The sequence below is a fragment of the Psammomys obesus genome, unplaced genomic scaffold (genome assembly GCF_907164565.1).
Source record: "Psammomys obesus unplaced genomic scaffold, mPsaObe1.curated_primary_1811, whole genome shotgun sequence".
Classification (NCBI taxonomy): Eukaryota; Metazoa; Chordata; class Mammalia; order Rodentia; family Muridae; genus Psammomys; species Psammomys obesus.
The window spans coordinates 5,051,545-5,063,683 of NW_026592732.1; the positions used below are offsets into that span (position 1 = coordinate 5,051,545).

Here is a 12,139-nt window from a genome sequence, read left to right on the forward strand (position 1 = left end):
CTTTCTTGAAAGGCAGGAAGTATTTCCTGGAGATTAATCACCATTTGCCTTGCAAAATTAAGAAGGTTCAGAGAACTTAATAAAGAAGATTGTATCACCCTACTTTGAGTTTTGGCTTTTGGAAACGGTCCCATTTGGATGGAAGCAATTATGAGTCAGTTTGCGGGTGATCGCTACCAACACTGTCGCTCTATAAAAGTTGGGCTCAGGAAAGTTGACCTAGAAGGAGGCAGAACACACAGTGAAGGCAGCACAGAGCTGAGGAAAGCCAGTGGAAATGGAGAGTATCCCGGTCCTGCTGTGGCTGTGTGTAGCGGTGTGCTCATCTTCTCCCTTGCGTGGAAGTGCGAGGGATGAAGACAATGGCATGGAGCTTCTTCAGGTAAGCAGTAAAATGGCCTCTAGGCTCATCGGCAGGGCACGGCTTTGCCTTCCACAGACAGATTCTGACTGCCTGTGTAGGAGTGGTTCTGGAATGGAGGACAGTTAGAAGTTACAGAGTCTCAATACTGCATGATTCTTCCTCTGTGTAAGAAGAAACAAAGGCCATGAATATTGGGTGATTTTTTTTCAAGGTCACACAGCAGTAGAACAACAACGGTGCCAGAAGTTCACGAGCCACAAGGGAAGAGCACATGAACTGTGCCTTGCTTTAGGCCATCCTTCAGAATTTGAGTCTGGTATAATTTAATAAAATATTTGTAGTGTTTGTACATGAGAGGCTTGCATAGTTTTTTCTCTAATAAGCCAAATTCTTATAAAAAGTAGAAAATTAGGGAAATTAAATAAAATTACCCCAAACAGGCACAATATTCATACAAATGTTTCTTTCTTCATTTTGTTTTTCTTTGCACTAAATACTTGTGAATTTTTCCCTTGCTTTTGCTGCTTTAATGGCAAACCAAACTGTGAGCTCATTGTGTTTCAAAAACATAGGGGTTTCAAAAATAAGGGGTCTGTAATGACAATGAAGTATTATACTTAGGATTTCAGCCAACTAGAGAAATAGGTCAAAGAGACTAAGAAAAGTAAGTTACTGTCAGGCTTGGTGGTTTGAACCTGAAATCCCAGTGCTCAGAAGGCAGACACAGACAGGTCATGAGTTCAAGGAGTTTCTCGGCTGGAAAATGAGATCCTGTCTGAATGAATGAATGAATGAACAAACGAATGAATGAATAAAGTAAAGAAGGTGTGTGACTAGAGTTTACTAAAAATAACAATAGCTTAAAATCATAATTGTGACTTAAAAGTTGTATTTATTCTATCAGAAATACCTACAAAACTACTATGGTCTTGAAAAAGATGTGAAGCAGTTTGTTAAGAGAAAGGACACTAGTCCTGTTGTCAAAAAAATCCAAGAAATGCAGAAGTTCCTCGGGCTGAAGGTGACAGGGAAGCTAGACTCCGACACTATGGATGTGATGAGTAGGCCCAGGTGTGGGGTTCCCGACGTTGGTGGCTTCAGTACCTTTCCAGGCTCACCAAAGTGGAGGAAAAACCACATCACCTACAGGTAAAGGGTCCAGTGTTTTCACACGGTGCTGAAAGCGTGTCCGTGGCGTCACAGAAGCAAACAGTCCCTTCTTCATTTTCTCCCACCCAGGATTGTGAACTACACACCGGACTTACTGAGAGAGAGTGTGGACTCTGCCATTGAGAAAGCCTTGAAAGTGTGGGAGGGGGTGACCCCGCTGACGTTCTCCAGGATCTCTGAAGGAGAGGCTGACATAATGATCTCCTTTGTGGTTGGAGGTAAAAGCACAGGGACTGCCCGAAATACACATAGCCAGGCGGTATGTTACTGAAAATGTTACAAAGAGATCCTAATTACCAATTGTTACAGTTTGATATATACTTTTCCCCCTCAGAACATGGAGACTTTGTCCCTTTTGATGGGCCTGGCACAGTTTTGGCTCATGCCTATGCACCTGGACTGGGGATTAACGGAGATGCTCACTTTGATGATGATGAACAATGGACAGATGATACCACAGGTTAGTGCTACGGCTCACAGCACACGTTAGCTCCATTTCATTTCGTATCTAGGGGAATCGTCATAATCAGCAGTACTAGTGGCAAATGTGTTCTGGATTCCATCGGAATACTTTTCCGTTTTAATCATTGCCAGTTGTATTTTCAGATGCTTAGACACTGTTTGTTTTCCTAATAAGTGCAACATAAAAATGCATCGCTAAATGTTTGACTTGCCCAACTTCGATGTGATGCTTTTGTTTTATTTTGTTATTATCTTGTCATGTTTTGCTGTTATCTCTTAGAAGCCTGTTCTTTTCTAAAAGCCTCTGTGTTTCCAGGAAGTAAATAAATGCCATACCCAGCTGGCTTGTGTTATTTATAGGTAGGTAGGTAGATAGATAGATAGATAGATAGATAGATAGATAGATAGATAGATAGATAGATATAGAGTTAAAGAATAAGAAACTATTACTTATGATTTCTTCAATAGGAACCAACCTATTCCTGGTTGCTGCTCATGAACTTGGCCACTCCCTGGGTTTGTTTCACTCAACCAAGGCTGAAGCTTTAATGTACCCAGTCTACAAGTCCTCTACAGACCTGGCTAGCTTTCGTCTCTCTCAGGATGATGTGGATGGGATTCAGTCCCTCTACGGTGGGTGAAACTGAAAAGAAAAGTCCTTGTGACTTTGCCCACATAAATATTCATTGTTAAATTCAGAGTTCTTGAGGGTGTTTGGGAAGCATGGAATTGACAGGCAGGCCATGTTTCTCCTAATGTTGCCTTCTCTAATATGTTCCCTTTAGGACCTCCCCCGGGATCCCCTGATGTCCCTGTTGTACCCACTGAATCTAACTCCCTGGAACCCGAGACATCGCTGATGTGCAGTCCTGCTTTGTCCTTTGATGCAGTCAGCACCTTGCGAGGAGAAATCTTGTTTTTCAAAGACAGGTCAGACCAAAGAGTCCTAAATCACTATCTATTTTTGATGAAAAAAAAAATGTCCTTTCTAAGAAAAACAGGAAATTGATAGATATCTTTAAACATTAAAAAAGAAAACTCTGGAGCTTGGAATCTTTTGGATCTGTCATTGACCTTTCCATATGTTCCTAAAATCGTCATGTTCCTTTCTGAGGGCCAGATGATTTGATTCTTGTCACTAGGGTTTTGTTTCTGAATGTTCTTTCTGGTCAGGGCTACTTCTTAGAGGGTAGAAGTGGTCTTTAGAGTCAGAATGTTCTCTTTACAGTCTTTCAAAATGATACTTGGAGAAGCACCACATTTTATCAGTTAACCCATTTACTGCAGGATGGGTATGTCCATGAGAAAATATTCATTCTACATGAAAGAGAGTTTAGAAGTTTTCCTTCCCAGATCTCTTTATACATAAACAGTAGATATTCTGAGAGGCAGGGTCTTTCTAAGATGCACAGAATGGCATGGAAATTGTCACACTCTTTTCCAAGTACTAGAACCACAGGCATGTGACACCACACCTTACTCCAAGACCTCCTGTGCATCCTTCTAGATTTTTCTGTTACTATACAAGAATATATATATTCTTGCACACACACATTCACTCACCTTCCATATTTTTAGAAAGTATGGGTGATACTTTGATTACATACTGTCTCACATGTATTACATGCAGTTAAAGCTTATGCTGAAGAAATTAATTGACACAGTGGAAATATTTCACAAATGTTGCTCTGGAAATCTATGACAGGAGGTCTGTTGCAGTCTTCTTTTGAGAGGGGGCTGGAGACGGACAGACACACATATGCACATAGAGAGACACACACAGAGAGAAAGAGAGAGCTATTTTCCCAGTAACAATATTTCTATATTTGCACACCCAATCCAGAGGATGAGAGAATGAAGAAATTATGGGTGAATTGGGGTGGGAGAGACAGCACGCTAAATATGAAAGGCTGTTTTGCAATTGTCACTGTTTTAAACATCTATTTTTAGGCACTTTTGGCGCAAGTCTCTCAGGACCCCTGAGCCTGGCTTTCACTTGATCTCCTTGTTCTGGCCGTCCCTCCCTTCCAACGTGGATGCTGCCTATGAAATTACCTACAGAGATACTGTTTTCATTTTTAAAGGTAATTATTCTACAATATTGCTTTAACTCAGTGAAACAAGCCTTCTAGCAGGAAAAATGAATAGGGCTTTACTTTTCTCCATTATATCAAATTCTCTGTAAATAAAAAATAGACATAGATAATAAAGAAATAACTAAAAACCAGTATGTTGGTTATGATTTACAGATAAAACATGAGCTCAGGGAGAGACCTTGTCTGAGTTGAGGATTCCCTTTTTTGACCTTCGATCGTTCAGTCCATCTGATTATTTTGCTGCATGCTCACCATAGAGCTAAGGCCTAAATCCAAAACTCGGATTTGCTCTCCACCACGAAAAAGGATGGCGCTAAGAATGTGTTTCCAGAATTACAAGGCATGCTGGGCTTTTAACGTGACCGGTGCTTCCGTTGTTGTCTTGCTTCCGTGTAGGAAGTCAGTTCTGGGCTATACGAGGGCACGAGGAGCAAGCTGGTTATCCTAAAAGCATCCACACCCTGGGTTTCCCTGCAAGCGTCAGGAAGATCGATGCCGCCATTTCTGATAAGGAGAAAAAGAAGACGTACTTTTTCGTAGAGGACAGATACTGGAGGTGAGATGCGGCGAGGATGCTTTAGTTTAGAGACCAACTAGAGGACTGCCTTCTTCCTCTTAGGAAACCCTTCCACCTCACTCTTGTCCTCAGGCCCCTCTCTTGGGGAGGTTAGGGTCTCTCTGAACAACTCACCCTTCTCCTCACGCCCGTCTCTGGGCAAGTAAGGTGCTTTGGGCAACTGTGGGAAGGGCTTTGAAAATGCAGCAGCATCTTCCAAAGGGGATTTCTTAAATGTTTCTGTGCAGGGCCCCCATGCTTCCCCAGGACCGTCCTCTCCCCATACCTCCCACCTCCTGTCCATCTCCATCCCTTGCCCCCCCCCCCCCCCCTGCCGTAGGGTAGTGGTTCCTCCCCCCCACCTGCTGAGAGGCCCTCTTCTCTCCCCTCCTTGTTCAGTCCTGCAATCCACCTCACGCCCAGCTTAAGTGCCTCCACTTTCTTTCTGAACTGGCCATTACTTCCTCCTTGAGAACGCAAGTCTCAAGTGCCCAAGACGTCCCATGGTCTCCCGAGCATGGCTCTTGTCTTCTAAAGGACGTCAGCTGAGCTCACACCTTGCTGACCGCAGCCTGGTTAGAGGTGACACACCACAGCAGACCCATTTCATGGTTTCCGCTCAGGACCCCTCCCAGGCTTTCTGATTCCTAGGCCATTATTCAGATGTTGAGATATCAAGGCAGACCGTGAAGTGTGCAGCCCTTGGGTCGAACCACACTTGTTTGCTCACTCACTTGCTTGTCATCCAGCCCCTTTTCTAGGGAGTTTTGTTTTGTTTTAATAAAAAAAAACTTCAATGTGCAGGATGGGGAAAGAAGATATAGAGAGCCTACTTATGGTGGCGAAATGGAAAGTATATACTTTTTTCATTTTTCAAATTTGTTTTGTTTTGTGTGTATAAGTAGTGTGTGTGTGTGCGCATGTACGTGTGTGTGCACGTCAAAGCTTACATGCTTACAGTGCCCTTTGAGGAAGAAGTCTGCATAGAATTCCTCTGGACTTAGAGCTAGAGAGGGTTGGGAGCCACAGTGTGATGCTGGGGACCTAACCTGGGGCCTTTGTAAAAGCAGATAGTGTTCTAATCAACCGGGCCCTCACTCCAGCCCCAAGTGGTCCATGTCTATTTGTGAGGCTATTTCTGTGTGAGAGTACGTGTGTGCGCATGCAGATGCCCACAGAGGCTGGAAGATCCTGACACTGGATCCAGCAGATCCTGACACTGGAGTGATAGGCGGCCGTAAGCCACCTAAGTTTGTATGTGGAGAGGAACTCTCGTCACGGGAAAGGACAGCAAACGTGCTCTTGGCCATTAAGGCATCTCTAGCCATAGAAACTGTACTTCTGATCTGTGGCTCAGTCCACACGTGTGTGTGCATTTATATGCATACAGGGCTGTATATTAACGTGATCATGCCCTTGTGGCTGAAAGAAGATAAAGAAAGATAAAGGCTTAAGAAAAACAGTAACAAACAGCATCGCGGGCCCTGTTCCCTGAAGCAGCTATGGTTTTAAGGGCTGTTTTACCTTATTAGAAACACATGGCACTAAATAAGCTTGACATTTATGTGCAGAGCTTGGAAAAGCTACTAGAATTCCACATGGCTCACAGTCCGGGGAGCATGCCCTCTGTGTCCTGCTGAGCTGCCCTTCTTTCCCTTTGTGCAGGTTTGATGAAAAGAAACAGTCCATGGAGCCAGGATTCCCCAGGAAGATAGCTGAGGACTTTCCAGGCGTAGACTCAAAGGTGGACGCTGTCTTTGAAGCATTTGGTGAGAGGATGCTTACTCTGCTGGCGAAGGGGCCCTTGAGATGCTCTGCAGTATGAGAGGGAGAAGAGAATGAAATAACTTTTAATACCAGCTTGTTTGTTTTTTTAAATCACTACTCTACTCCCTCCTGAGAACGTCAACTCTTGCTTCTGTGGCAGTGACAGTTTTCCTTCAGGTGCGCTGTTTTGCCTCCTGAAGGGGATTAACGAAAACTCTCCCACCTTACGCAGACCTTGTGCAAAGTGCTGGTACATCACTTTCTTACACTGTGAGCCTTTCTCCATCTGCGTTATCACAAAACTTCCCTTGCCAGGCATGGTGGCACACCCATTTAATCCCAGCACTCAGGAGGCAGAGGCAGGCAGATCTGTGTGAGTTCAAGGCCAGCCTGGTCTACAAGTCGAGTCTGGGAAAGCCAGGCCTGTTACACAGAGAAACTCTGTCTGAAAAAACAAAAACAACAACAACAACAACAAAAATACAGAAAACAAAACCACCACAACCAAAATAACCTCCCCTCAGCAATGGGGCTGGTGACCTGGCCTTTTTGATCCCATCTGTTTCCACTATTCAACCTCAGACTTTCCTGACTCAGTTAACGGCTGCCAACATTGGTTCCTTGCAGATACTCACTTTCCATGCACTAAAGCTTAAAAGACTTTATTCCCATAAAAGAGTAAGCGGATAAAAACTAGACCTTTACTGCCACTGAGAGCCACGTCTGCAGAGCAAGAGATGAGACAGTGTGGTGATTGAATGTCACTGTGTCTCCCTAGGGCCAGAAATAGCCCTTGGGCTAGAAGATGGCAAAGGGGAGGAAGAGGGTTGGGAAGAAAGGAAATAAATCATAGTTTTAGACAAGAAGGGCTTTTTTTTTTTTCCTGATTGAAAGCAGAAATGCAGAGCTGTCTCCTTTCCTCCCTGCCGAGTACACTAAGGCAAATATTTTCATCTGCCTAAACTTTCAACTCACTCATCGGAAAGATGAAATGAAACTTACTTAACAGAGCTCTTGCCCAAAACCCAATTTTTTAAAATAGTAGTTTTGTTAAGTGCTTGACCTTGTCCCTGGCATAGAGTAATAAATGGACAGAGACACTTGCTTTTTGTTGCTGCTGCCGTTTTCTCAGGTAAGCAAGGGTTTGAACCCAGGACTTTGAACACTCTGTTCAAATGTCCTACCACCCAGTCGTATCCCTGATTCTTTCTGCTTTCCACTGAACTCGTGCTGAGTGTTTTATCTTTCCAGGTTTCTACTTGAAGAAAGTAGCTCATATTTCCTCTTGTCTTTCCACGCAGGCTTTTTCTATTTCTTCAGTGGATCTTCACAGATGGAGTTTGACCCAAATGCAAAGAAAGTGACACATGTGTTGAAGAGCAGCAGCTGGTTTAATTGTTAAAGGAGATTCAAGGAAGGCACAGTGTGTTTCAGCTAACAATGGTCGCTCCTCTTCTGAGTCTTTGTGAATGGGAATGGTTTGTCTTCCCAGCACGCGTGCCGTGGCAGGACCAAATGGGAGCTGTGGGTCTCACCAAGTTGACCTCAAGTTGCCACAGGGCATTCGGAAGCACTGCTAAGCTTGTACTTTGTCACAAGGAGAGGAGGAAAGGCACTCCTTGAGCAGACAAGTAACTGTTTATGGAGATGATTTGCTTTTATTTAATAAAGATAAGGTATCGTTTATTTAATCATGGTATTTTGCTTGTTGGTTTCCAGAACAAGTACTCAGCATCTTGGGCTGATGAGCTCAGCAGCAGATGGAGATGCTGGGTAGCTGGGGGTAGTGTGTTTGCTGTCTCCATGGTGAGCTTACTCATAAAGGGAATGCTCCGCGTCTCACCTAATGCATCACTACAAACAGGAAAACACAGTAGGTGTATTCTCCCACCTACACTTCTTACTTCTCTCGTACACCGTGGAAAAAGCGAGGGTTGAGTCTTATATTACAAGGCTTCCAGAACTGCAGTGAATCCTATACTCGTAGCAAGCCATCATGCCTCATTTTACAGGTGAGGAAATCAAGCCTGTTCCTTTACCGTACATATTCCCGCAGTACCGTCCCTTCCTGCCTCAGTCATCAACTTTCCTCAAATCAATACTGTATACACGTGAAAATACCATCTTGTATTGGGCATGGCGATAAACACCTCTACTCCCAGCACTTGGAAGGCAGATAGATCTCTGTGAGTTTGAGGCCAGCCTGATTTACATAGTGAGCTCCAGAATAGCCAGAGCTGTTGCAGATAGTAGATAGATGATAGATAGATAGATAGATAGATAGATAGATAGATAGATAGATAAGGAAATATCATCATATCATCTTGTATTCATTTGGTATCTATACATGCTTCATGGTCAATGTTCATTTGCCAAGGAAAATTCTGAAACAGGTTTCTCATCCCTCAGTAGTTCCTTGCTTAGTATGCAGTGGGCACTCAGCTTAAGACTATCCACAGGACAATAACTTACTAATCATATTCCATGCTGGGCTGGAGGCACAGAAACCTGAAAATAGGCACACAATTCCTGGTTTCATTGGAATTATTATAATTATCATTAAAATCCAGCAAAGATATACAAATAATGACACATCTGAAGAAGCACTTATAATATTAATGGGTTATAAAAGAACACAGTTTTGCATACACTTGTAGGAAACTCTTCTTGGAAGTGTGTGATTTCAGAGTACTATCTGAGGGCTTGTGGAAGCACAGAACAGAATCTGGCTGTGGTGGAAGGTTGGTGAGCGACAAGGCCTTGATTTAAGGAGCTTTGTAGAAAGGACAATCAGCACCGAGGAAGGCTACAGAATTTGCTGTAACCTGGCTTCTGGCCCCTTCACTCTGCTGTCTTGATTCTGTTCTATAAATTTTACCTAAAGACTCCAGAATGGCTTAGCGTCTTTTGCCCTGGGACGGTTTGGCCCTACAAAAGTATAGCACTGTGTGTTTACAGGAAGTGAGAAGTGTCAGAGCCTGAGGGTAGGAGGAAGGAAAACAGATGCTGGAGATCTGGTGAGAAGTTAGTGTAAACCAGCGGAAGAGCGGATTTGACACAGGTGAGACACTGAAATCCCAGCATCTCAACAATCAGTGAAATTATAATATATACATATATATTTAACCCCAGCACCTTCCAAGTGCTGGGATTAATGGTGTAAACCACCATGCCCAGTACAACATGATATTTTCATGTGTGTACAGGGTAGATTTGAGGAAAGTTGATGGCTTAGGCAGAGAGAAAGAGTACTTAGGGAGTATGTAAGTTAAAAAGATAGGCTTCAGAGACTGAACCAACAACATGAAAGCTTGCATGTGCCTGACCTAGACCCTCCACACACATGTACAGATGAGCAGCGTGGTCATCATGTGGGTCCCCAAACAACAGGAGTAGGGCTTGTCTCTGACTCCTGCCTGCCTCTGGATCCCTGTCACCCAGCTGGGCTGCCTTGTCTGGCCTCAATGGCTTTGTCCTGCTGTGACTTAATGTGCCAGGGTGCCTCCCCTTCTCTGAGAAGAAGAGGAGAAAATGGAGGAAGGAGTCATGAGGACCAGACTGGGAGGACAGGAGGGAGGAGCTGGAATCAGGCTGTAAAGTGATTAAATAAATAAAATTTAGAAAAAAAAAAAAAGAGTTCTTAGAGAGGGCACAAGGAAAATAAAGGGGGGGGGGTAAGCTTTATCTCCTCACCTGTAAAATGATGCAAACTAGATTGTTTGTTATGAGTATAGGATTCATTGCAGTTATTAAAACCAGCCCTGAAATATCAGTCTACCTTATAAGATATATATATATCATATATATATGTTATTTATATATATACATATAACTTACATATTAATAAATTAAAGTTTAATGAAAAGCAGTGCAAAATATGGTACTTACTTTTATGCAAATATGCCACTTAAGAAGCAGAATGATATAGCTAAAGATGAACATAGAGTGTCTTATTTTTGAGACAAGGTCTCACTGTGTATCCCTTGTGGCCTGTGGACCAGGCTGACCATGCACTTGAGACAATCCTCTTGTTTTTGCCTTCCAGACAGTGCTGAGATGAAAGGTTTGCACCATCATACCTGGCCAAACTTAAATTCTTGAGAAAGCCCCAGCACTAACTTGGTTATAATTACAATATTTGATAATCCTACCAAGAAGTATGTAAAAAGAAAGCCCCATGGACATGAGAAAATCCAAACAAAACACTGGCATACAGACGATTCCTATTTTAACACAGAAAATAACACAGAAAGCAAGTGGATATAGATCATCTGTATGTTACGTAACTCTCATCCATGAAACAGGCATCTTAAAAGTCATCCTGTAGTACAGCCAGCCATTCTGCAGACAGGTTGCAGGTATAAGCAGAGACTAATCCATCTTGTCTGACCCTGAGCTTGCTTCACACCCTCTGAAGCCTACCTCAGCTGACATTAACTGATCTAGAAAAGCGATTAACAGCAAAGTTGGTAAAATAAGGATAGACTGACAGAGGCGAGCCTGAGCAGGAGAAGAAAACCGAGGAGGCGGTTGGTTCTCCGAGGCAGGTTGAGTTAAGACTAGGCCAAGTGCCCTGGAGGGTGTGCAAACCATGAGACTGGGTTACACCTCAGATTCAAACCGTAAGAATCTAAGAGGCTAGTGTGACTAAGAGTAGAGGCCCAAAAAGTTGTAAACTCAGATTCTACACCCTAAGCAGCCCCCGGAATTGGACTGTTCACACCAGAAGGTCATTCCTGACTCTGCAGTCTCTTTTTGTAATATATAACTAGGACATATGGGACATAGGGACTTCAGCCAGAGGAAGTATATAGAATTTTGACATATGTCCAGTTTTTGGACTCTAGAACTCATTCTTTTAATAGCTCAAGAAAATGCTAACTATAAACAGAGACTATGGATTTATGACTGCCAGTCTCCCGCTGCATCTTCTGTTTTCTAGTACCTCATCATGGGAATACTGGAAAGGTTGGAAAACTACTGTATGATCATTTTGATTACATCATAAATAACTTGGCTAAGGCAGTGTTGTCTCCTTGTAGGCAGCCTCCAGGATTTGCACATGGTATCTACTGAGTTGGCAAACTCACACTCATGATAATTCGAATCATTTGATCTTAGAAGAGTAAAAGAAAGAAAGAAACAAAAAACCCTAACCACATGCATAAGGGCATTTTTCAGACGACCAAGGCTAATGAGAATTATCCCTTTTATTTAAGTATTTCTTAAGGATCTACTCATTCATGCATTCATTTATTCAGTGTACATTTGTAAAACTGTAGAAAGATGATGTGTACAGGTGGCAATTTGAGGATCTTTTGCAAGAAAATAAGGGAGATTAAATCATAGCTTGCAGGAGAGTATGGAGGATTCTTCAGGCCAGAGGGATAAGGCAGTGACATGGAGGCCTGAGAAGTTAATAAAATAGCCCTACTGTCCTGAAAAGCTATTGCTCTGTTTGAGATAGAGTATGCATATACTTGCACTGCAGTAACAAAGACTTGTGTCAAATGATTCTGCCCCTTACCTTCTGCGACCTTGGGTTTAGGGTTAATGGGTCATTCATACCTGAAAGGAATCTTGAAGACCCAGGTAACCATGTGTGGGCAGTATCTGACACAGTGTTTATCATTAAAGCTGCTACATGGCCATATAGGTAGGTAGGTAGGTAGATAGGTAGATAGATAGATAGATAGATAGATAGATAGATAGATAGATAGATAG

General features: G+C 42.9%; 1 protein-coding gene across 1 annotated transcript; it reads left to right on the plus strand.

Annotated features, from left to right (window-relative positions):
* Positions 1 to 277: 277 nt before the first annotated feature.
* LOC129682991 (stromelysin-1) lies at positions 278 to 7,843 on the plus strand. The gene is made up of 10 exons (XM_055615606.1): positions 278 to 382; positions 1,269 to 1,513; positions 1,604 to 1,752; positions 1,869 to 1,994; positions 2,465 to 2,629; positions 2,782 to 2,926; positions 3,947 to 4,080; positions 4,489 to 4,648; positions 6,314 to 6,417; positions 7,717 to 7,843. Exons 1-10 carry the CDS (start codon positions 278 to 280, stop codon positions 7,815 to 7,817), a joined length of 1,434 nt encoding a protein of 477 aa, XP_055471581.1. The 3' UTR covers positions 7,818 to 7,843.
* The last annotated feature ends 4,296 nt before the right edge of the window (positions 7,844 to 12,139 follow it).

Bases quoted from the DNA above. Each gene is read 5' to 3' on its own strand.
- LOC129682991 (XM_055615606.1), top strand. From the start codon at position 278: ATGGAGAGTATCCCGGTCCTGCTGTGGCTGTGTGTAGCGGTGTGCTCA. The intron at 383-1,268 runs GTAAGCAGTAAA...TTATTCTATCAG, and splicing joins ATGGCATGGAGCTTCTTCAG to AAATACCTACAAAACTACTA. The intron at 6,418-7,716 runs GTGAGAGGATGC...CTTTCCACGCAG, and splicing joins CGCTGTCTTTGAAGCATTTG to GCTTTTTCTATTTCTTCAGT.